Raw genomic sequence first — 26529 nt, forward strand, 5'->3', positions numbered from 1 at the left:
TCATATGAAGAGCTTTGATCCTATTGCTCTCATTTCTCTAATATGACAAAACCAAGTTTATTACCACTGTCCTATATACTGTGAGTCTGCTCTGCTATTCAATCATGGCTGATCCTATTTTTTTCTCTCCTCCTCAAATCCAGCCCCCAGTCTTCACCCTGTAACCTTTGATGCCATGTCCAATCAAGAACCTACCAATCTCTGCCTTAAACACCCAATGATCTGGCCTCCACAGCTGCATGCAGCAACAAATTCCACAAATTCAGCACCCTTTGGCTAAAGAAATTTCTCCCCATCTGTTTTGAAAGGGCACCCCTCTATCTTGAGGCTGTGCCTTCTTGACCTAGACTCTCCCACCAATGGAAGCATCCCTTCCACACCTACTCTGTCTAGACCTTTCAACATTCGAAAGGTTTCAATGAGATCCCTCTGAATTCCAGCAAGTACAGACCCAGAGCCATCAAACGTTCTTTATATGATAACCCTTTCATTCCTGGAATCATCCTTGTGAACCTCCTCTCCATGCCAGTACATCTTTTCTAAGATGAGGGGCCCAAACCTGTTCACAGTACTCAAGGTGAGGTCTCACCAGTGCCTTATAAAGCCTCAGCATCAGATCCTTGATCTTAAAGTGCAAAGATAAAGTTAATGTGTGCTTGTGTGTTGCTTAATATAATGAGGAATGTTCATGGGTTCATGGACCATTCAGAAATCTGATGCCGGTTGGGAAGATATTCCTGAATCATTGAGTGTGAGCCTTCAGCCTCTTCCCTGATGGTAGTAACAACTACAGTTTTTTACAGTTGAAAGACCAATATTTTGTGCTGCAGTGAAGCTTCACCTTTTTAAAAACTGGAGCAATGTTACTTCTGCTGTAAATAATTCCAAGATTAGCTTTAATTGGTGCATCTACATCAAACATGCGGTGAAATTTGTGTCAAATCAAATCGGCGAGGATTGTGCTGGGCAGCCTGCAAGTGTCAGTACACTGTAGTGTCAGCACAGCATCCCCACAGCTCGTCAATCGTAGAGATTTCAGGATTTAAAAAAAAATAGGTCTTTTAGATTTGCTTCGACAATAATTCTGACGCTGATCATGGCTCTCCCTCAGGCCCACATGGAAGCTGTGCACGCAGACTGGAAGGAGTACCTCAACCTGCTGATCTGTGAGGAGAACCATCTCAAAAACATGGACGACTACCACAAGGTAAGAGTGAACCATGGAATCGGTCTGCCCATCATAGTGCGGACCCAGATCTCAGTTTGTCTTTTTCTTGGTTTGATGTGTGAGGGAATTGAAATGCTTCCTGTCATATGTTTATAGGTCCCAGTCATGTGACTGGGGCTTTGCACACTGCATGCTCCTGTCATGCTATCAGCTGACATCCACAATGGTAATAGGAGCCTAGAGGTTTAATTGCACAGCCTGAACTCGAAGCACAAAATGCAGCAGAGTTTTATTTGACTTGGAGTGTGCAACCAATGTCTGACCAATGTTTTCGATGTAAACAAGAAATTGGTACTTTTTTACATTCTACTTGGTCTTGTTTTAAAATTCAACCATTTTGGATTAATTTAAGACTTTTATTGGAACAAATTATTGGAGTACAACTCCCACATAGTCTATTATTATTTTTATTAGGAGACATTGAAGGGACAATAACGAAATTTAAATTGAATAAGTATCAGAAAAATTTATAAAAATTGCATTGGCAGTAGCCAAAAACGTTATCGCAGTTACTTGGAAATCTGATTTAAATTTAACTATGGATCGTTGGAATAATGAAATACATAATTATATTCCACTTGAAAAAATTATGTATAATCTAAGAAATGAATATGATATATTTTTGAAAATTTGGTCCCCATACTTACAAAAGATAGGATTAGATACATAGGTCCTTTGAAGATAAAATTATAGTAATTGGGGAAAGTGAAAATAAATATCAAAATTATTTTGAACTCCATGGAGCATGTGGGGATCCTCCGATATCCAGGCAATCTTTCTCTCTTTTTTTTCTTTCTTTAGATAAGGGTTAAGGGGAGGGGGGAGGGTTAACATCATTTTTCTTACTATTTTATCACCACATTTATTCTTTGCAATCTCTAAAATTTAATAAATAAATAATATTTTTTAAAAAAAGAATACCTTACTAGAAATTGATTTAATCAGAGTATTTGGCAGGGGATTAGATAAACGAATAAAGAATACTAATAAAGAATACCAATGTGCTTGGGGTCTGAGCTTCACTTGTTGAAACCAATGGTTGCCACGGTAGCACAACACTATTACAGCTCGAGGCACTGGAGTTCAGAGTTCAGTTCCAGCGTCCTCTGTAAGACGTTTGTACATTCCTTTGAGTGTGTTGATTTTCTCTGGTTGTACCAGTTTCCTCCCACAGTCTAAAGATGTACCAGTTAGTTAGTTATTGTAAATTGTCCTGTGATTAGGTAGGATTTAAAAGGTGGCCCTGCTGAGTGGTGGGGCTCATTGTGCCAGAAGAGCCTGTTCTGCAGTGTATCTCTAAATAGAACAAGCACTCTCCTGCAATGAAATTTAATTTCAAACAGCTGGTCAGGAGAATATCGATACGTAAGTGGTCTCCTTAATCAAAAACATGCCTTCTGGACAAGAGACATTTCTTCGAAGTTGTTGTGCGATACGTAAGCATCATTGTTACAAATTGTCTCACGATAGTTGCTTTCTTCAGAAATAGAAATCTTTCCCACCTAGCCATCAAGCTTCCTGTTTGGATAGCCATGAGAACCACAAGAAACTGTGTTTAAAGCTCTCAGCTTTTGATGGTTGCCGGCTGGCTGGTTACTTTTATTCGTACAAAAGTTTGCTGGTGAACTTGCAACAAGACACTCTTGGAGGAAAAGCAGAATTCACCTCTGACCACAGGCAGTAATCATGCATGGTAGTTTTACTCTGCAGTGAGCCTTACTTTTAGCAAATATGTCTGTGATTTAATTCCATGAAAAATGACAGTGTTTCCTCAGCCTAAAAATCTGACAGATAGGATTTGCTGTGTGTAGTTATGGAATTAAGGATGAATATTGAAGAAATGATCTAATTAAATGACTGCTTAGGCTTGAGGGGCCTAGTTTTATTTTTCACTTCATAGAAGGCCGGGTCTAATCTTGCTAAGTCACTTACTTGTCGTCAGAATGTTCAAAGCAAACAGGGATGTAGTCATAAGTCTCTTGTTAAAACTATAAATAAATCACAGTTATTGCTTGTTATAGAGGCTGTCCACCAATCTGGGGAATGTCACTCAGGCTGTTAAAACCACAGCTGATTTCTGAATCTCCCTGTTGAAGTGCAACCTGCTGGAACAATTTTTTTGTTGATTTAAAAAAAACCAATTTGATTGTAAAGGATTTTTTTGGCCTCAAATATGTCAAAACTGAGTTTATTGTCACAAGTAAATGTAAGGATAAATGCAATTTTAAAATACTTGCAGCCTTGTCACAGGTACATAGTGTTAGATACACAATATTTACAAGAAAAAACATGTGAACTATAAAATATACACAAGTTTTACAAGAAAGAACACAATTGGAACAAAACATAAAAGTCCATTGTAGAGCAAAGTATATTGGAATCTGCTAAGATAAAGGACACAGCTTGTGCGTCAATGTTAACACAGATTACAGCACCCTCAAAAAAATTTTAAGAAATAAATTTATTGTTGAATTACATGTTACAATATACTGCCTTGAGATTTATCTTTTTCCAGGAAAAAACGCAATAGAATTTACAAAAAATAAACTACCGTATACATAAGCACGTTAAGTCTGATAAACAGCCAATGTACAAAAATAGAGACAAAGTGTGCAAATAAAATAATAATACTGAGAATAAATGAGTTGTAAAAAGTTTTTTGTAAGTGGTTGACGAGTCAAATGGTTGTAGGGTAATGACTGTTCCTGAACTTGCTGTTGTTGGACCTAAGGTACCTCCTGCCCTATGGTAGTAGCGAGAAGATGGCCTGGACTGGATGGTGGGGGGTGGGGTACGTTCTTTGATAATGGATGCTACCTTGTTATGGCATTCATCCCTGTAAATGCATCCAATGATGGGGAGGGCTGTGCCTGAAGAAGGATGCCTGCACCTGACATTGAGGCCTACGACATGGCCACAGAGCGGTCACTCCCTGGGGACCTGGACTCTATCTGACATTGCATGCTTCCTGTTAGGTTGGGGGGTAGGGGTTGGTGTTGATTGCAAGTTTTCCCTGTGATCATGGCATTCCACTTTCTGCCCACATCCCAGGGACCACTGGCGGGTTTCTCGGGTACTTTTAGGGAACGTGGTTGACAAAATAGCCAAAGAGATGATGGTGATGTGGGGAGGGATGCACATCACCATCAGTGAGGTAGAGTTGTTCAACATAGCAGCAAGTTGCTCAGCCCACCGTGACTATGCTAACCATCGAGAACTTATTTACATGAAACCTGAGGACCCTGTGTCTCTGGGAATGCGGCTCGTTGGCCCCTCGCTAACAGCCACCGGACTCGGCAGCGAGGAACACCTCCCTTTCTCCATCTAGGGTGTGTACGACTTTGGTCATGTCAAACCCGTGAAGTGAGGATGTCTCGCCCACCCAAACCCCGGTTTGCGTGAATGCCGTATGATTTACTGCCCCCCTCCCCCGCAATCGCCCTTAGGCAAGAAATAATAGCTCATACGCTGCATACAATTATAAAGAAAGTATACTTATGTGTGTTAACTTAACCAATGAGTTATTAAAAAAAACACGAAGGGCAGTCAAACGTGCACATAAGTTGGAGCACATCTTGAACCTGTCTGTAACACACACCACCATCCAAATGTCACTTGAAATCCATCTCGAACAAACAGGCTCTCCCACGGGAGTATTGTCCTTCCTCCTACACATCTTTGGAAGCACTGTTGTGTAGTGGTATGAGTGACTCTGTTATAGTGCCAGCAACATGGGTTCAATTCTGCCTCTGTAAGGGGTTTATAGGTTCTCCCCACGACCGCTTAGGCTTCCTTTGGGTGTTCTGTTTCTTCCCATATTCCGAAGACGTAAGAGTTAGTAGGTTCATTGTTTGCAGGCTCACTGGGCCCTAAGGACCTGTTACCATGTAGTATCTCCAAATATCGGTTATTTAGGATGTGGGAGGAAACTGGAGCATCTGGGGAATCCCTCATCACCATAGGGAAAATGTACAAGTTTGAACAGAGGTTAGGATTGAACCCACATCACTACACCAGTGAGGCAGCAGTTCTACTAGATGCACCACTGTGCCACCCATTTTCAGCTGACTGATGGAGCGGTGAGTTAGAGTCTGACTATATGCCAAGACGTAGGAGAAGCATTGGGCTATTAGCCCCATCAATCTGCTCTGCTTTTCCATCATGGCTGATTCATTATCCCTTTCAACCACGTTCTCTTGCCTTCTCCCTCTAACTTTTAGATGTCCTTACTAATCGAGACCCTAATCAACCTCCACTTTAAATATGCCCAATGACTTGGCCTCCACTGTCATCTGTGGCAATCAATTACGTACAGGTTCACTACCCTCTAGCTAAAAATAAATTCTTCCTCATCTCTATTCTTAAGGGACATCTTTTTTTTCTGAGGCTGTGCCCTCTGAACCTTGACTCTGAACTTGAAACATAGTTTCCACATCCATTCTAACTAGGCCTTTCAATATTTGATAGGTTTCAATGAGATTTCCCCTGCCCCCATTCTTCTAAACTCCAGTGACTACAAGCCCAAAGCATCAAACACTCCTCATATGTTACTCCTTTCATTTCTAAGACCATTCTCATGAACCTCCTTGGACCCTCTCCAAAGCCAACACATCTTTTCTTAGGTAAGAGGCCCAAAACTGCTCACAATGCTCCAAAAGCTGATAAAGCTTTAGCAATACATCCAATAAACACAGCATTATACTTTGGAAGTTGACGGCACTCCAGCAAATTAAACACACCAAGTGTTACTCACTGGCAAACTGTGCAGTGTGGAGAAGTTTGCGTATCACTGCACCTTGAACCCAGCACTTGAGGAAACAATGAGCTGTCAAACCCTGTCATGAAATGCATTGTGCCAGTCATTCGGTGCACATAGGTCACCCGTTTACCACACCCCACACAAAAGGGAGGTTCTCATTTTTTTGGAAAACACCTTTCTTGAGCTTAAAATGCAGAGTAGCTTTTTCCCGACAAGCTTAAGATGTGCTGGTAGGTTAAATGGCTTCTGTAAATTACCCGTAGTGTTACTGAGTGGTAAATGAATCAATATGAACTGACGGCCATGTGAAAGAGAGTAAGGATCAGGGCTATGGGGAACTGAGAGTAGTGCGATTTCTCTGCTAAGAGCCAGCAAGTGAGCCAAATGGACTTGTATCTCATAATTAAATCAATCATCAAAACCAAAATCAGTTGAACATACAAACACTATTTATTCCATTAATAGCAAACATGTTATTCTGAGAAATGTTCAGTAAAATGTGTAGAAACATGAAAACAGATGTCAGAAATTCATGTCTTCCAAAGCAAATATTGAATTCTGCCGAAGTCTATTTTAATTTGATAAAGACACTGGTGTATAAATCACATTGGTATATAACTTTCTTGCATGAAAAGAAAACACAAGCAGACTAATATGCTTTTCACAAATCCATAAACTCAGGTTCTTCCACCTGCCCGATTAACCTCAGTACCAGTGTGGACTGAACTGGGAGGAAGAGTACCAATGTTGATGGGATCAGAGCAGGGAAGTAGAGTGCCAGCAAGTCCAGAAAGGAGTGGTGAAGGGGGGAGCAAATAAGGTTCATCTAAAATATGTCTATAATACACAGTTGTTGTTTTCTCCCATTTATCACATATTAAAGTGACATTTTAAACAAAGCAATCCATTACAAAGCCATTACAAAGAAAGAACAGTAGTACTTCCTTAGTTTGCGAAGATTTGGCATCTCATCTAAATTTTTGACAACCTGGCATGGAAAAGCCAATGCCCTTGAGTGAGAAAGCCTACAAAAAGTAGTGGATACAGCCTAGTCCACCATGGGGAAAGCATTCCCCACTATTGAGTACATCTACATGGAGCACTGGTGCAGGAAAGCAGCATCCGTCATCCAGGTCATGCTCTCTTCTCGCTGCTGCCATCAGCAAAAAGGACAGGAGCCTCAGGACCCATATCACGAGGATCAGGAACAGTTATTACCCCACAATTATCAGGCTCTTGAACCAGAGGGGATAACGTCACTCGCCCCATCACTGAAGTGTTCCCACAGTCTATGGACTCACTTTCAAGGACTCTTTATCACATTTTCTTGATATTTATTGATAATTATTATTGTGGTTTCTTCCTCACTTTGTATTTGAACAGTTTGTTGTCTTTTGCACATGGCTTGTTGTCCATCACGCGTCACCTTCACACAATCCTCCCGCCAAAGTCCTTGAAGGATCAACTCCTCCTCTCCTCTGATCCAGTGGTATATTCTGTCATTTCTTCACACCCTCCCATCCAATTCCTTCTTTGCTATCCAATCAAAAACGAGAGAAATCCAGCAGACGCTGGAAGTCCGCACAACACACACACACACACAATGCTGAAGGAATGCAGCAGACCAGGCACGAAAAGTCGACTGTACTCTTTTCCATAGATGCAGCCTGGCCTGCTGCAATCCTCCAGCGCTGTGTGTGTGTGTTCTTTCTTTCTTTGCTATTCCAGTTTGATAATTTTCTCCCTTCCAGCCTGCTTCAAGCTTCTACTTCTCTGCGAATTGCAGCCTTCGTATTCGTGCTGCCATCCTTTCTTTGAAAAAATCTGAAATGTCGACAGTTAAAATAATTTCTAGACTCTCCTTAAAATGTAGCACAACTTTCTACTTTCAGAACTTTCTTCTTAAGGCCTTCACCTCATGTTTTGTGTCTAAAATAAGCGCAAAATTATTAATTACGCAACCAGAGACTGAAATGGCTGCTTGCCTTTGAGAGTCAGAGGTCTGTGATCACTTATTGCCTTCCCATTGCCTCTTTCTGTATTTTCTATGCATTGACTTAACATCCAGTTCCAGAGGTAGGTTGGTTACTGTATATTACAGCTCTGTTATGTTCAGTTAGTATGTGATGAAGATGATTTTAGGATGACCTATGAACAATAAGCTCTTTTCTTTGCCTGCAGATTAAAAACCTGCCTTTTCTTGTTCTTTTACCTGGAATATATTCAGAATTGATTTCAATCTTTCTAAATGTTAAGCCAACAAAGCAGCCCGCTGTCTGTACAAATGTGCAATCACTTTTAATGTTCTTTTTTAAATACTTTAGTTTTACAAAGACTCGAAGGATATGCAGGAGCTTCTGAAAAAAATCGACAGTGACCTGGACTTGAAGTACAATCCAGATTTCAAAGATGAATTCCAGCTTCAAACTTTGCTCCAAGACCTCCAAGTAAGTAGAAGTGTTGGTGATGCAGAAGCAGATTTTGAATCCCTCCTCCCTGTCTTTCTCTCATGGTCCCTCCCCCTCTCCTATCAGATGCCTTCTCCTTCCACCCTTTACGTTTTCCACCTATCAGCTCCCAGCTTCTCGCTTCCCTCCCCACCTACCTTCTCCCTCACCTGGTTTCATCTTCTAACTTGTGGCTTTTCCCCCCTTTCTTTCCAGTCCTGATGAAGGGCCTCAGCCTGAAACATTCACTTTTTATTCCTTTCCGTGGTTGCTGCCTGACCTGCTGAGCTCCTCCCAGCATTTTGTGTGTGCTACTTTTTAATCATTCACACTTTGAGAGATGCAAACTCAGCTAATATCAAAAGAGATATGTTAAACACTATTTTCTCTTTGAGAAATGCCAGGAACACGGCTGAACCTAACGTGTTGTGTGCGGAGTTTCTGACAGGGACAGCATTCAGTCAGCCCCACCTTCTGAGGGAATGCAGAGCGACTTCTGGAAACTGATTCAGAGCAACGGCCGGAAGTGTCGACATGGTCCTCATTTCACGAAAAGGAGTGGAGCCTGGCTTTCTGTTTCCTTTTACATACAAACATAAGATGTAGAAGCAGGTCAAAGCCATTCAACCCCTCCTCCTCTGCCTTTCAGTAAAACAACGGCTGATTTTTTACATGGCACCCCTCCCATCAACCTGCACTGGAACCAGAGCCCTTATCCTTACTATCCATGTACCTATCCAAACTTCTCCTAAACATCGAGCTCGCATGGACCACTGTGCTGGCAGCTCATTCCACACGCTCACAGCTCTGAGTGAAGACGTTTCCCCTCACGTTTCCCTTAAACTTCTCACCTTTCACTCTTAACCCATGACCTCTGGTTGTAATCCCACCCAACCTCAGTGGAAAAAGCCTGCTTGCATTTACCTTATTTATACCCCCCATAAGATCCTGCATCCTAATATTTATCAAGTCTTTTAAGCCTTGATAATTCAAGCAGGAAGGAAGTTTTTAAATAAGTTTACTTTAATGTTTCCATTTCTAAGTTCTTTAATTTTTAATTCATTTTTCAATGTATAGAATTGCAGTTTTTTAAAATAATGTATTATGAATAAACTCTTCTCTGACTTCCAGCCGGGTCCAGGTGTCAATCATAGCCGACATTTCAATGACAAATACTGCCATCTTCTTCAGGGATGAATGAATTAATTAATTGAATGTGTATTAATTTAAAAGCATTTAAAATCTCTTAAGAATTATTTCTGGGCTCTGATATGGCACAGAACTCCAAACTTTTCTTTGCCCTCCACCAAAGACTGCTAGGGACATATTGTAATCCCTCATTTGGGGCCTTTAGGTCCAGCAGCTCCCCTCCAGGGTGCCAACAGCTTGTTGGATGGGCCTTTTACATCTAATCCAGGTGAACACGAGGGCTCCAGCAAGATCCAGTGTTTTATTTGTGCGGTCTTGTCTAATCAATGTTCTAGTTAAAATCTGCAGCAGGGGGAAACATAGTGGCCTCCCAAGCAGAGCTGCAGCTGGAGATCTAGGTTCAATCCTGACTTCAGCTGTGGGGTATTTCCACCTTCTTTCTCACGAGCTACCTCTGAATACTCTAGTACATATGTGTCAAACACAAGGCCCGCGGGCCATATCCGGCCCAGCGTACAATTATATCCGGCCCGCGAGATCATTTTAGATAGATCTATTATTTTAATTATTAATGGCCCGGCGATATGAAGCGCTGATAACACACAAACTTCAGATCCCATAATGCAGCGCAACAGCTGCCGATAGGCTACCCGGGAACATTCCCGCGTCAAGCGTCTGTTGCTGTATACAACGCTATTCTGAAGTCAAAGCTAACCCCTAACAATGGCGAAGAGAAAAGTTGATTCTGAAAAAAGAGTCTTTCAAAACCGATGGGTTGCTGAGTATATGTTTACTGACATTGCCGGTAAACCCGTGTTGTCTTATTTGTGGAGCTAATGTGGCTGTAATTAAGGAATTTAATCTCAGACGGCACTACGAGACAAAACATCAGGATAAGCTGAAGAACCTGAACGCAGAGCAGAAGCTACAGAAAGTAGAAGAGTTAAAGAAGAATCTGACATCTCAGCAGACGTTTTTTACCAGAGCAAAATCACAAAGTGAAGCTGCTGTGAAAGCAAGTTTTATTGTGGCAGAGGAGATAGCCAAATCAGCCCGGCCATTTACCGAGGGAGAGTTTCTGAAGAGCTGCATGATGAAGGTGTGTGACGTCGTGTGTCCAGACAAAAAGCAGATGTTGGCTAATGTAAGCCTGAGTAGAAATACGGTTGCTGATCGCGTTTGTGAGATAGCCACTGATTTAAGAACACAGTTGATTGAAAGACGCAAAGACTTTATTGCATACTCCCTTGCTGTGGATGAAAGTGCTGATATGATGGACACTGCACAGCTGGCTATCTTCATCCGAGGAGTGGACTCCAATTTGTGCATGTTTGTTAGCACATATCTGTGTGAGAAGCTTTTCTCAGTGATGAAGATTAACAAAACATCACACAGGAGTCGTCTCACTGATGAACACCTGCAGTCCATCCTGAGAATCTCCACAACACAGAACCTTACACCAAACCTAAATGAACTTATTGCCAAGAAAAGATGCCAAGCATCCAACTCTGACAAAACGGCATAAGAGCAAAGAAAACTGAGTGTTTTGATTTGTTGTTGTTTTAACTTTTGCTGAAAAGCACAAATTTTATTTATATTTTCAGGGTTTTTTTGCAGCATGCTCATATTTCTAACTTGTATAATACTGACAGGAGATATTTTTATGGAGAGCAAAATATTTAAGTTATTTAAAGTTTTAGTTTATTTTTTCTGGAATAATATTCCTGTCTGTTTTTTATTCATATTTATGTTCAAAAAATGTTTAGTTTTAGTGTGTTCAATAAATGTTTATCCTGTTCGGCCCGCGACCTAAAGTGTGCTTTGAGTTTTGGCCCCATGTGCAATTGAGTTCGACACCTCTGCTCTAGTATATCCCATAGGTTGTGGGTTGGTAAGTTATAACTGCTACTGTAAATTGTCTCTGAAGCGTGGGTGACGGGTGGAATCTGGGAGAGTTGACGTGGGATTAGTATAAGTGGACTTGGTAGGCCGGAGAGCCTTCTTTCCATCCTCTGCGATGTCACACTACATTTAACGTTGCTTTGTGCTTTGCCTGCTCAGGATCAGGACCGAGCATTGGACAAGTACGATGATGCAGTGAAATCCCTGAAGAATCGCAGCTACCAGGTGCTGCCTCTCAAGTATCGCCGTGCTAGCCCTTCCAAGCCTGTCCCAGTGGAGGCTCTCTGCGACTTTGATGCAGAAGAGGTAGGGATACTTCGACTCGATTTACGTCCTCTCTGACTTAACTTAGTAGAAGTTAAAATCTCACAATGCCAATTGATTGCTGAAGGAGCTTTCCTTTATAGTTTAGAAATTACATTCCAGCACAAATTATGTTTCCATCCTACTGAGAACATTAATTTTTCAGCTAGGTTTGGTTCTTTTTTGGAGAAATAAATCAGTTATTTAAGGTGCAAAATCCAGATTAAACTACACAATGTTATAATTTGAACAACAGACAATTCAGTATACCCTGAGCTACACGTCTACTAATTATGGCTCGTACTGCGTTTTTCTTAAATGCGAGGGAAATCAATTTGATTTGCATAGACAACATGATGTAATGCATCTTTTTCCCCAATGGTGTACTTTCATTTTAAAGTGAAATTAGCATCAAAATGACAATTAGTTAATTAAATATATACTTTTCATGAAATTACAAAGGTGCAGTTAATTTGTCTATTTTATCCACACCAGCCAAACAAGATACCCACTCACTCCCCACTCCACAGCCGAATCCCATTTTCCGGCTCTTGGGAGATTGTTTATAGTTACAGTAAGTCAGGTGAATGGTAGGTCTCAATAAGTGTGGTCTGAGTCGCTGCTTCCCATAATCTTTCACATAGCAAGTTCTAGATCCCCTGCCCCTTCACGGTTAAAAATGAACACAGTTCTATAACTCCTTTCCCCCCCAAACCTCCTCCAAAACTACCAACACGTGGAAAATTACGGGCTTAGTGCAGATAAAGGGGCGGCATGGTAGCATAGTGGTTAGCACAACGCTTTGCGGTACCTGCAACCTGGGTTCAATTCCCACTGCTGCCTGTAAGGAGTTTGTATGTTCTCTATGGTTTCCTCCAGGTGCTCCGGTTTTCTCCCACTGTCCAAAAATGTACCGTCTGGTATTGGTCATTGCAAATTGTTCTGTAATTGGACTAGGAATAATTCGGATGATTGCTGGTTGGTGGGCCTATTCCGCACTATATCTCAAAAAGTAAATATACATATAGATTAGTGTAAACAGGTACAAGGGGCAGTAGGGACACTGGGGACCGAAGAGCCTGTGTCTGTGTTGTGTGACTCTAACTTCTTTGAATCGACACCTTGAGTTTTTAACCCTCACCCCCCCCCCGCATTGAAAAGGGAAATTATTCTCATCCACTCAGCCAAACATTTTATAAATTTAAATGCATCGGTCATTTAGATTCAGCTTGAAGCTAGTCCGGAATTAAAGTAGAAAAGTGATTGCATCAGATTGTTCTTTTCCTTGATAGAAATCCATTCTGTCTGTAAAACGGCAAATTCGCTCTCTGCCACACTAAAGAACTGATGTGAAGTGATAATGAGATCAAGATTCAAGAAGCCCTCATAAATAAGGGTTTCAGCCCAGAATTGATTTTTGCCATTTCTCTGTTTCACAACAATTGATTGAAAATTGCTGATTCTATTGCAGTATTCTCACGTTTCCCTCTTGAAAATGACCTCTGACTGTTCTCAATAACTTGGTTATGTAATCCTCTCCAGGGAAATGTGTTCAGACAAAACTATTTCCACCTGCTCCCCTGGGTGTACTCCACTGTCCAAAGCTATAATCACAAAGTACTATCTAACTGGGAGTGTCAAAAATCTCTAGCAGGCAGAAATTTGAAAACCAGATTGTTTGTTTGTTAGGCTACGATGCTGACTGTGGAATAATACTTTGCTATCACTGTCAGGTGTGCCTACCTCCTAATATTACAAGAGCAAACGTCTTGGGATTGTTACTGAAACTAATCTTTCACTGCTGTCAAATCTGCCCCACTTAAATCATGAAATGGATTTGATGGGAAGAAGCAGTTGGAGAGTTTGCCAGAAGATGTAAATGAAACAAAAAACTAGGTATTGATTCTCCAAGACCATACAGTAAAGTGTGGTGAGCTTGGCCCAGATACCTGACCCTGCAAGATACAAATGCCACCTGCTCCAGTCACCAGGAGGGATCGAATGCAACTTTACTCTTGAGGGGAGGGTTTCAGGAACCTTGAAATAACTGGGTTATTCAGTCTCTCCCGCCTGATCAGTACTTGTCTTAGCTCTGTATTCTTTTATATCTTCTCAATCAAAATCAACTTTTATGGTCGTTTTTTTTTGTGAGACAATGATCTTCAGAAACATTGTTTGATCAGTAGAATGAAAAGTAAAGTCGATGTAATATGGAGAGACAAAGAGAAGAAAGTGATCCCAGTGCTGTGTTAAGTAAACTGCTGGAGACACTTGGTAGGTGTAGCAGCATCTGTAGAGGAAGAATGGTGGTCAATATTTTGGTTTGAGACCCTGCGTTAGCACCCAAAATGTTGATTACCCCTCTACCTGCTGAGTTCTTCCAATAATTGTCTTTGCTCCAGACTGCAGCTTCTGTAGTCCCATGTATCTCCATTGCTACTTTAAACTGATGTGAGCAAATCTTTCTTGCACTTTCCTCCGGCAGACACACATTCAACGTGGAGAGAGGTATACACTGCTCAAGAACATCAACGGGACACACTGGGAAGTGTCTAATCCGGCTGGTCAGAAGCAGAAGGCTCCTGCTGTTTGCTTCATAATCCCCCCAACTGACCCTGAGGCAGTAGCAGTCGGAGATGAGTAAGTCTGTAAACCATCCTACTTGAGTATAATTGTTAAGCCACTGACGCAGAGATTCAAACTGAAACCCAACCATGGCAACTGGCGAATTTAAATTCGTGTAATTAAATATGGAATAAAAATAAGACCATTAGTTGTAAAGACCCATCTGCTATTCTAAAATCTGTCATTCTTGCCCTCTCTGATCTACTGTAAATATGACTCCAGCCAACAATCGGGTAGACTCTTAGCTGCCTCGTGATTTCAAGAGCAATTGGAGATGCTTCTTATATGCTCCATGAATATATTTTTAAAAATCCAGAAGGTTTTGAAAGAGGAACTTGATAGCATTTCTGGGCAGTGTACTTGAATTTCCGTGATCGCGGTATTACCCAGCAAAGGTGGTCAAGTTGATCTGCAGAAAAGATGGTGAAAAATGTCATGTTTATTGAATGGATCAGTGAATGTATCATTTGCTTCAAAACAAAATCAGCTACTTATTTAAAAAGGGATTGATCAGTACTTGAGGACCAATTTTTGGCCATTTTCACATTAAAATTATTTGGAAATGAGTCCAAAATTTCCCACTTTAGCACCCAGTGGCTCGTGTACAGTGTGTGACCATTAACATCTCTGTGAGAGGCACAATTGGCACGGATGCTCTGAATTGCCAGATACTCTTCTTTAAAAGAAAACATTTGTTACGGACTTCCATTATAATCAGGCCAACAGCAAAACAAGTGAGTTAATTACCTGTTTCGTCGCAATATTTCTGTGAGGCTGTCCTGGAGGGCAGAACAGCACCATGCCTCTGTGGCGATGATTAACTGGTATTGACGAACATTTGATTCTGAAGTCAGCCTCAGGGTAGCGACCAGAGTGAGTCATTAGCTTGGACATTTCAAAGTTCAAAGTAAATTTATTATCAAAGTATGTAGACGCTACCATATATACAACCTGGAAGTTCATTTTCTTATAGATATTTATCGGGGGAAAAAATAGAATTTTGTGAAAGAAATATTCGCAAACTAAGTCAGACAAACAGCTAATGTGCAAAAGAAGATAAATTGTGCAAGTAAAAATAATAGGTCATAGAATCAGTTTAGAGTTGGGGTGAGTGAAGTTATCCACGCTGGTTCAGGAGTATGATGGCTATAGGGTAATAACTGTCCCTGAACCTGGTTGTGTAGGACCTAAGTCTCCTGTAGTTCCTGCCTGAAGGTAGTAGTGAGTAGAGGGCATGGCCTGGATGGTGGGGGTCTTCAATAAATGATGCTGCTTTCTTTTGGCAATGCCCTGTGTAACTGCTGTGGCGTACACTTGCTCTATCTGACAGCCAACTGAAAATTAAGATTAAAATGTTCCCAAAATGGTTTTCCTTCTTTGAGAGCGCAGACCCACTAGAATCTGATTTATTATCGCTGTCTTATATGATGTGAAATTTGTTGTTTTGCAGCAGCAGTACGTTGCAAAGACATAAAATCATTGTCAGCTACAAAAGAAATAAATAATGCAAGAAAAAGCAATAATGAGGAAGCATTGTTGAGTTCTGGGACCATCCAGAGCAGATAGGAAGAAGCTGTTTCTGAATCATTGAGTGTAGCTCTTCAGCCTCCTGTACCACCTAGTAATGGGAAGAAGGCACGTCCCAGATGGTGAGGGTGCTTAATAGTGGATGCTGCTGCCTTGAGGCACCACCTCTTGAAGACGAGATCTCTCTTAATGAATTCCTCTTCAGTTCAGGATGGCTTGGAGATGAGAAATCCCAGGATACTGATCAAAGTTTATGGATAGGAATGGAGGAATGGACATTAATCTTTGGTTACTGGTTTTAAATTGGCTCTGTGTTATTCAGCTCCATTCTTCGGTTTCCCGAGCACTAGCACCAGCAAATCTCAACCAGTGGTTTAGGGTGAGCGACCAGAGGCGAGCTTCTCTCTCATAGTGTTTTCATTGGTTTAGACGTAAATCCCCTTCCCCGGTGACTTTGTGAATCAGACACTTCTCATTGTTCCCTCTTCTCCAACCAGCATCACTGATCAGTACAACGGAGTCAAGCTGAAGAGTAGTACGGCCAAGAATGCTGTCCAGAAACGTTTGAATGAGCTGAAACATGTCAATACACCAGGTCTGTTTTTATGATAGTGATTTATGGATAAATAGAAGCAACTTACAAAGAGTTCTGGTTACTTAAGCAAACAAGAGAAAATCTGCAGATGCTGGAAATCCAAGCAAGACATAAAATGCTGGAGGAACTCAGCAGGCCAGGCAGTGTCCTGCCAAAGTGTCTCGGCCCAAAGTATCGACTGTATCCATAGGTGTTGCCTGGCCTGCTGAGTTCTTCCAGCATTTTGTGTTGGCTATTTAAACAATTTGTTTTTCTCTTAAATAGTCTCTTTGTACTAACATAGGCATGAAGTCGTTGTAAGTTAGCTATGTTGCATGTAATGTGCTTTCTCCTGCCTAAATGTGGAAAAAATATCCTTTTTAAAACCAGTTGTTCACACACCGCAATAGATTTTAAATCAGTTAGATATAAACACTGGCATTATTCTCATTTTCTATCGGAGCAAATGTTCTGGTTTTGTAAAGATTTATTGCAGAAGGCAAAGGGTTTCGTCTCAGTTTAGTGGGGAATGGAACACCTGGTGGCATCTGTTAGTCTCGTGAGACCATGGATCTGCACCTGGAATGGTTTCCAGGGAGCAGGCCCGGGCAAGGTTGTATGGAAGACCAGCAGTTGCCCATGCAACAAGTCTCCCCTCTTCACGACACCGATGTTGTCCAAGGGAAGGGCAAGGGCCGATACAGCTTGGCACCAGTGTCGTCGCAGGAGTTGCCAGAGCGAGGTTGAAGACAACGTCGGACTGCCTTAGGGACACCTAACCAGCTAAAAATACATGATGCTCTACTCTTTTTATCTTAATTTCAGTTGAATAAATACATTGCAGATGTACATAAGAGTTCCTTGACATTGAGGTTTCAGCACTAGATTCTTTAAAATGCTGGAAATGTTAGTTACAATGACAACTATCAGCCTTTGGCTAAATGCTCTGAGAGTGTTACAAGACATCTACAAAAGTAATTGGCTTGTTATGCATCTGAACTGAGGTTGATAATCTTTTCCTTGCTCTTTCACAGCACCAAAGACCTCTGTGGTTCCTGTGTCAAGTAAGTAACTTTTCCTTATTACACCAGCTGGTTGAGTATAGTCCTGTTAATCTTGTTTTTCTCTTTAGCTTTATGTCACCACTAAGAGGGCGTCAGGAACTACATTGTAGCACAATAGAGGAACGTGAGTAGAGATGGAGGAGTGCAGAGATCTTTGATGGTTGTAGGGCTGGAAGATGTTTTGGATACAAGACAGGTCAAAACCAGGAAGGAACTTGAGAACAAAGGTGCCAGTTTTAAAAGGGAGGTTTAAGTGGAATGGGAGTCTGTGCATAATGGTAGGCACAGTGATGGGCGTTCCTGTTTATATAGCTGGAATGCATGCAGCGGGGTCACACATAGAAATCTACAGCACATTACAGGCCCTTCAGCCCACAATTCTGTGCTGACCATGCAACCTACTCTACTACTCTCATGGAAGGCGATAGATGGAAAGCTGGCCAGAACTAGGGGTAAATCTATTCAGAAAGCGATAAAAGTATAGATGAGGGGGTGAGCAGAAGACAGGCTCTGACAACTGAAAGGGTAGCTAAGATTATAGATGTGGAAGTGGGATTGGAAGTCAGAGTTGGGTTCAAATTGGAGAGTGTCAGTGTCAAGGTTTGGTGTTCTCATTGGGGACTGAGCAGAGTGGATTTTATTACCTAAAGTATAATTGGAAGACATTGTGCTTGAGTTATTTTAATACTTGTGACATTCTAATGCTTACCTGTTATATAAATTTCAGTTTGGGAAGATAGATCCTTATTTCTATGATGACAGCCATATTGTGTATACAGTAATTTCTGGTTTGTGTCTTGAAATGGCTGACTTTGGATGAATTTGTTTGATGGATGAAAATGGGAATTGTCTCACACAAAATGCTAGAGGAACTTAGCAATTCAGGCAGCATCTGTGGAGAGAAATTTAAAAAATATATAGATATTTCAGGCTGAGACCTTTCATCAGGACTGGAAAGGAGGGGAGCAGAAACCAGAATAAGAAGGTGGGGGAAGGGGTAGGAGCCCAAGGAAGTGGCTGATAGGTGAAGCCATGTGAGGGGGTAGGTGGATGGGTAGAGGATGGATGGGGGATGAAGTGAGAATCTGGGGGGTGATAGGTGGACAAGGTAAAGGGCTAATGAAGAAGGAATTTAATAGGAGAGGAGAGTGGAACATGGGAGGAAGGAGAGGAGGAAGGGCACCAGAGGAAAGTGATGGACAGGAGAAGGGAACGGGTAAGAGGGGAGCCAGAATGGGGAATGAGAAAAAGAGAGAAAGAGAAGGGAGGGGTAGAAATTACTGGATGTTAAAGAAATTAATATTCATGCCATCAGGTTGGAAGCCATCCAGGCAAAACGTGAGCTATTTCTCCTCCAACTAGAGTGGCCTTGTTATGGCAAGAGGAGATTATGGACCAACGTGTCTGAATGGGAAGTAGAATTAAAATGTGCGGCCACTGGGAAATCTTGCCTGATGCGAAGGTGCATCTACAGATTTCTCATGTTTTGGCAATTGTCTTAATTCAGTTAAGCTTGGCTTCCTGTCAGCCTTTAGGCTGTTTCTGCAGCTAGAACCAGAGTATACTGCTATACTGCTTTAGTGGCTGAAGTAGGGCTTGTGGTTAGAAATGATTCACCAACTAGGAGAGCCAAATCTTAAAAATAACAAATTAATTCACTCATCAACATGATCAAGATACTTTGTTGCTGCTAAAGTGCAAACCATACTGCTTTTTATTTTTGTCTTTTGTCATTTAAGTGGATTATTGTTCAATTCTATTAGGATTTAAGCGAAGTAGGTCTTTGAAGTAAATTTTCCAACAGATACAAGAACATTCACATCTAACAGAGTCTACCTGAGGTATTAGGGATTAATAATCTTCAGAGGTTGTTCTGTAATTACTTAAATTGAAATGAACATACTGATTGTGAAGGAAAAGTCATTCCATAGTTACAGGGGATTTTCTTGCTTTGATTTTAAGTAGTTCTTTATTCTGTACTGTCACCATCTGGTGCTGAACTCCTTGAACACAAGGTACTCCGAACAAACACTTTATTTCAGTTGGGTCTTTAATTTGCCATCTTTGCCTTTCACTTCTACCGAACATGCTGGCCTTGAATTCTCTTTTAAAAGGTTTCCATTTGCCAGCTGTCTTTTTATCCAGAAGTATATCTTCCCTATCTACCTTTGCCAAGTTCTGTCTTCTGCTCTTGAAACCAGCCTTCCCACATTTAAAGACTTTAACTTAAGGACCAGCCTTATCTCTTTCCATTAACTACCTTGAAACTTACAGAATTAAGGTGACCGTTCGCGTGGTGTTCTCCCTCTGAGAACCCCACCACTTGTCCATTTTGATTTCCTACTATAAGGTTGAGTAATGCTCTGTCCCTAGTAGGGCCATCTTCTTGTTTTGAGATATCTTCTTGGGCGCACTTAACAAATTCTGCACCCCTTAAACCCCATGTGCTCAGTCAATCCCAGTCAACAATGGGAAAGTAAAAATGCCCCATTACTATAACTTGTTTTGCCATTGCACTAGCAAGAAATTAACTGGCATCAAAATTAAGTATTTTGGGATTAGCGTTGTCACAGATATGTACATTGAAACATGAAAACATAGGGTGAAAATGTCGTTAGCATCACGCAGCCCGCAAGCATCACCATGCTTTCGATACCAACATAGAATGCCCAGAACTTACTATCCCTAACCAGTACGTCTTTGAAAAGTGGAGGAAAGTGGATCACTGGGAGGAAGCCCATGGGGACAATATGCAAAGTTTTTTTCACAGACAACGGAAATTCAACCCTGATTCTACTCTGGCGCTGTAAAGTCTTGCTCTAACGGCTATACTATTGTGTTGCCCCGGGATGTTAAAGTGTGATTTTTGTCTGTAAGGTTTGAAGTAGGCTGCATTTTATCAGGGAAGCAGAAAGGAACTGGGAGACGCCGTGTAAGTTCCACACTGTAACCTTCCTTTCTCTGTGGTCAGACACCCAGGACCAGCAATGTCTGAAGCTGCTTACTGACTTGGATAAAATACAGAACAATGTCATCAGTCAGGAGAAGGCCATCCAATCCTGTACCCGGCCACCCCTTGAGCAGGGGAAGCCTATCCAGGACATCAAGGACCGGATTCAGGATCTGAAGGTATATCCAGCCTCTCTGTTTATAGAGCTTTAAGCTACCTTAAGATACCTCAAAGCACTTCACACTATTGAAGTATGGTGTTGCAGGAAGCCCAGCTGCTGCTTTGTACAAAGGATCCATAAGCGGATCTGAGATAACTGATTACTTGTTTTGCTGCTGATTGAGAGTTAATTGTCAGCCTGGGCATCCAGAGCATGGTACGATCTCGTGCATCTGCCTGAAAGGGCAGACATGACTTTGGTTTCACTGAATGTTCAATGAACAGCACTTCCAGCACTGTAGCACTGAATTATCTACCCAGACTCGGCATTTCAGTCCTGGAGTACAGCTTGCACCTGCTATCTTCCAGTGTGTCAGCAAGTGAGCTGAGACAGATTAGGATAGTTCTGCGTGTCTGAGGAGATCTTCAAACCAATTTCTAGATTGTAGGCAATTCTTGCAGTTCATGGATGGCCTGCAACGGCATTTGCTGCACTTGATATTAATGTCCCGGTGTTGTAATGTGGCATTTTTAAAAGATTTTTAAAAGTAGAGAGTGGTCAGGGGAGAATGAGGACAAGAACATGAGCAAGTTGGCGCAGGAATCGGCTCCAAGGCTTCTCAAGCCTGCCCTACTGTTCAGTATGACTGTGACCTCTCTATGCTGGCCTTCGTTCCTATAACCTTCCATTCCTGACGGTATCCCCCCTTAGGCAAGATTCTGAACTCGGCCTATGAAAATACATTTACATAATGCAAATATTAAATTTTACCATGCCCTTTTGTCAGAAATGTGAACTGTTGTGATGTCCATTTGACGTTAAGATCCCAAAATGTAGTGTTGTTTTTTTTAAAGTGAGTTTCTTACTTGCTCAGGTTACATTGATGTTAAGTCTGAGGACTGAGGGGTTATTTCTCTATCACAAGTTAGCATGGAAGTTGTATTAAATTTGCATATTCCTTCATAATGCCTTCTGTTAAGTGGAGACAAAGCTCATTGCTCTGTCTTTGCTTGTCGTTGAAGGTCTGGAATGAGCCACCTTTAACCCAAATCCACTTGGTAAAGGCAATTAAATGTATGGAGGAAGTTGACTTGTTTTTATATAATTGCTTTAAGTGGATAGACACTTTGGAAATATGAGCAATATTAAATTTACTCTTTTAAAATGCACTTTTCTCCAGAACATCAATGGTTCAATCGGTCAAATTGAAATAGCAAAGATGTCAAAAGAAAGAGAGTGCCAGAACTTCCTCTCGCAGAACCCACAAGCAGCCGGAGCACCTCAGCTTCGCACCAAGCTGGATGACACAAACAAGAAGTTTGACCAAGTCAGCCTCCTGCTCAACAGCTCCGAAGAAAAGTAAGTAATGCCAGCTCAGAGTTCAAAATGTCAGCAGGTCTAGCAGTATCTGTGGGAGGGATGGTACAGGTCAGATTGTTTGTGTCATGGATTGTGCTGGGCATCCCTCAAGCGTTGCTGTGCTTCTGGTGCCAACAGAGAATACCCAGAACTTACTAACTCTAAGCCGTACGACTTTGGAATTTGGGGGGGAAACTAGAGCACCCAGAGGAAACTCTCGTGGTCATAGGCAGAGAACATACAAGCTCCCTTCAGACAGCTGTGGGAGTCAAACCTGGCACTAGAAAGCGTTACGCCAATCGCTATGTTACCATGCCACATGGGGGTAGAAAGTAGCTGGTAAATACAGAGAAGAGTGGTGGGGAGAAATGGGTGGTGGTAGGTGGACTGAGGGGTGATAGACAGAAGAAGCCAGGCAGGGGAGGAAGAGAGATGGAGATGGGAGTCAGAGGCAGCAGGGTGGGGGTAGAAGCAGATAAGGATTAAAAAAAAGACAGGTTGCACCAGATAGGGAAAGAAATAGATGGAGGCAGTTGCTGGAGGAGGATAAGCAGAGATGTACAGGATACAAGTGCTGGAACATGGAACTATTTTTGTGTTGGTTCCATCTCTGATTATTGTGCTTCCGGTTCAGTTGTTAAATAGATTCTTTCATCGTAGTAAACCTATTCATTTAGATAAACAGACTCTGGCTTGTGGTGAATAACCAGCCCATTTTCCAATGACTCCTTTTTAAAATATCATGACACAAGTTGCTCATGGTCTCCTTGCCCAGTTTTCTTGCTGCAAAAAATATTACTTACAACTCTGTGATAGTAAGCTTCTAGCTTCCACAATAACATGCCCATTATCGTACCAATCTAGGAATAAGTGAACAAATGGTGTCTTTCACTTGCTTATGGAAGGGAAAGATCCCTGGATGCAAGATTAGAGTTGGAGACTTGTTACCCTGTCACACTAAACATGGAACAGTACGGTAGAGAAACAGGCCACACAGCTCACAACGCACATGTTGACTATGACGTCAGTTGAAACCACTTGTCTGCCTGTGTGTTGTCTATATCCCTCCGTACCCAGCCCGCACATGTGCATGTTAAGATTCCTTTTAAACATCGTCATCATAACTCTGTTCTGTTGTCCATTGCGTCATTTTGCCATGAGGGTGAATGGTGATTTAATTCCGATGCATTCAACAGACTTGGGTTTTGTTTGCCAATGTACCTGTTGCAGGTTGATGTTTTGTGTTGGGATTGTAAGTCCAGCAACCACACTAACCTGTGATTCCTCACAGGGCTCACGCTGTAAACAACTTGGAGAATTCCCTGCAGAAGGGCAGAAACATGCTGTCAGAGTTCGAAAACAAGCTGATAAAGGATCAAACGATTCCAGATAGCAACTGGGGGCTGGATTCCAAGAAGCAAGAACTCGAAGTGAGTGATGTGTCTGAAGGTACAATAACAAAAGTGGTGTGGTCCGTCAGGGAGCTGGGAAAGTTCCTGATGAAGGGTCTCAGCCAGAAGCACCGACTCTCGGCTCTTTATTCCTCTCCATGGATGCTGCCTGACCTGCTAAGTTCCAACGGGGGTTGGGGGGGGGTTGGTGTGTGTGTGTGTGTGTCAGACAGAGAGAGGGAGAGAGACTCTGGATTTCTAACACCCGCAAAATCTCTCGTGTTTGTGCGTGAAAACTAAGGAGTCTTTCCAACCTCTGCATTCGCAATGCCATTAATTGCTTGTCATTCCTTTATTTAATCTAAAAGGGTTCTTCTCAGAAGAAGTCACTACTTTAACTCCGCACGCACACACTTCAGTGTCCCAACTCTATACTGTTGCCCTTTCCTGGTCTTTGTTTTCTTTCTCTCATATAACCCTCTCAGTAAAATTGTTAAGAGACTGTAGACGCAGGAACTGGGAGCAATGAATAAACTGCGGGAGGGACTCAGTGGTGTCTCTGAGTGAAAAATCAATTGCAAGATTTCTGGTCAAGATTCTGCATTAGGACTGCTTGAAGGTTGTTAATCCTCTCCTGCAGAAGATTTCAATAGATTGTCATTCATTTTCTTCAACGGTCCAAATTTCCCACTCCAGGCAACACTTAATCACAGTGTAAATTTGGCCAGGTTGTCAGGTGTATTTAAGGCAGCGATCGATAGGTTCTTGATTGGACATGGTATCAAAGGTTATGGGGAGAGAGCCGGGAACTGGGGTTGAGGAGGAAATAGAAAAAAAGGAACAGCCGTGATGGAATGGCGGAGCAGACTCGATGGGTCAGAAGGCCTAATTCTGCTCCTATGTCTTATGGTCTAAATTTGTGTTTTCTGGTTTGTACCGGCCCATTCAAGTTTTAAAAAAACACCTGGCTTACATGCAGCAAGTGTTTGGGAAAATGGCAAGATGGGTTTGCCATCTGCTATAGGGCTGCAGGCAGCTTTTTTTCTGATCCAGCTTGTGAGCAGTCCAAGTTCAAGGTCAATTTTATTGTCATAGACAAGAATGCCATGAAATGCAAAATAACTTATAAATGCTACAAAAATGAACTCCTTAACACCAGAAGCACAGTCGAGGACAAACATAACACAGTGCATTATAAATGTGGCAAACATGTGATGGGCTGCAAATGTCCTCCGAGTTATAAATAACTCTGAGGATGGAACCCTGCTGTACCTCCTAACAGCTTTCCCAGCTCCTGATTATGATTTCATTTCCACCACCTTGTTCTGTATAATTTCTCTTAACTACTCCATCTGTGTGTGGCTTATGTAACTAAATCTCTCATCCTTCTGCAAGCTCAATCCAATGTAATTGTGTTAAACCTGGCTGCTATCTGCTTTCCCAAGGTTTAGTGCTCTACAGAACACAGAAAAATACTGTACAGGAACAAGCCCTTTGGCTTACATTGTCTGTGTGGACTGCGGCAAGTTAAACTAAACTTCCTCTGCCTGCACTTGATCCATAACCCTTCAATCCCTGCAAATCTATGTCCTTCTAAATACCACAATGTACAGTACTTTGCCAAAGTCTTAGGCATATACTGGATATAGATAGCTGGGGTCCCAAAGACCTTCGCACGGTATTGCACTTGACAATGTGGATCGGAGAGCAAGTTTGTAAACCTGTCGGGAGCAAAGGATGTTGGGAATGGTGAGGGTTGTGTGCCATGTGAGGGGTGTGGGACAGGTGGCAGAGAGGGAGCCGGAGGGGCGGGGGGGTGGTAGCGCGTGTGCAGACACACCCAGGTCTGAGACACCAGGCAAGGTCACTTGATTCCAAACAAAAGGCTTATTGATCATTACCAAACATCTCTTCTTGCTCCCTCACCTCTCCTTTCCCCTTTTCCCATCTGTGATTCCTCTCTCCCTGCCCCGTCCCATTCTCAGTCCACAACAGAGATGCATATCAGAATTGGGTTTACCTTCACTCGCGTTTGTCATAAAACTTGTTTGTTTTTTTTGCAGAGGTACAGTGCAATACATTAAATTACTACAGTACTGTGCAAAGGTGCTGAATCCATTTCCACCACTACCCCTTAATCACAATTCAGGCACCCCACCACTCTGTAAAACAAAAAATAACTTGCACATCTGCTTTAAACTCCATCCTTTTCACATTAAATGCTTCTGTGGCTATGATATCGCTTTCAGATTGAAATTGGTAAGAAAACTGACGGCAATAAAACCATTTGGTGATCTTTCCCTGCAGTTTAAGTTGTTTTCAATCGTTCTTTGTTTTACTGTGAAAAAGGCCTTGCGCTCTGAGCTGAAATCCAAGAAACCAGTCCTGCGAGATGCAGAGCAGAACCTGAACTCTGTGAAGAGAGCCTGCAACGTCCTGGCGGACAACTTCCAGGAGCACTGCCCAGATGTCGAGCGGCAGGACACTGAGGTGAAGAAGCTCAACGAACGCTATGACAACCTCAACAAGCAAATGGACAGACGGTTGGTTTCTGATTTTTCTTCAGAACCGTTCTGTATGTTAATAATCAAATGCTCTTCTTTTGGAAGGCGGAACTTGCATTGAAAGAGCACCTTCAAAGTTCAAAGTAAATTTATTTATTTTATATCTATATATATTATCATCATCATCATCATGTACAACCCTGAGATTCATTTTCTTGCGAGCATACTCAGTAAATGGAATCAATAAAAGACTCCACCCAACAGGGCGGACAACCAGTGTGCAAAAGACAACAAACTGTGCAAGCAACCAAAGAAAAAAGTAATAATAAACCAATAAGCAATAAATATTGAGAATATGAGATGAGGAGTTCTTGAAAATGAGTGGAGTGGTTCAGTGATTGGGCAACTGAAGTTGAGTGAAGTTATCACCACCAGGCTCTTGAACCAGAGGGGAGGGTCCTAAGGCTCCTGTACCTTCTTCCTAATGGCAGCAGTGAGAAGAGAGCATGGCCTGGATGATAAGTTATCTCTGATGATGGATGCTGCTTTCCTGCGACAGCGCTCCATGTAGATGTGCATGGTGGTGG

The 26529-nt window shown here is 42.0% G+C and overlaps 1 protein-coding gene across 1 annotated transcript in view; it reads left to right on the forward strand.

Annotated features, from left to right (window-relative positions):
- The window catches only part of ppl (periplakin), an 81999-nt gene that overhangs the window by 41253 nt on the left and 14217 nt on the right, over nucleotides 1-26529 (forward strand). The window contains exons 9-18 of the mRNA XM_073060365.1: nucleotides 1112-1207; nucleotides 8312-8434; nucleotides 11645-11791; nucleotides 14274-14428; nucleotides 16438-16535; nucleotides 17549-17578; nucleotides 20550-20707; nucleotides 21869-22047; nucleotides 23339-23477; nucleotides 25788-25981. Of these exons, the coding sequence (XP_072916466.1) occupies nucleotides 1112-1207; nucleotides 8312-8434; nucleotides 11645-11791; nucleotides 14274-14428; nucleotides 16438-16535; nucleotides 17549-17578; nucleotides 20550-20707; nucleotides 21869-22047; nucleotides 23339-23477; nucleotides 25788-25981 (1319 nt within the window). The remainder of the gene's footprint in view (nucleotides 1-1111; nucleotides 1208-8311; nucleotides 8435-11644; nucleotides 11792-14273; nucleotides 14429-16437; nucleotides 16536-17548; nucleotides 17579-20549; nucleotides 20708-21868; nucleotides 22048-23338; nucleotides 23478-25787; nucleotides 25982-26529) is intronic.

The sequence above is a fragment of the Hemitrygon akajei genome, chromosome 11 (genome assembly GCF_048418815.1).
Source record: "Hemitrygon akajei chromosome 11, sHemAka1.3, whole genome shotgun sequence".
Lineage (NCBI taxonomy): Eukaryota > Metazoa > Chordata > Chondrichthyes > Myliobatiformes > Dasyatidae > Hemitrygon > Hemitrygon akajei.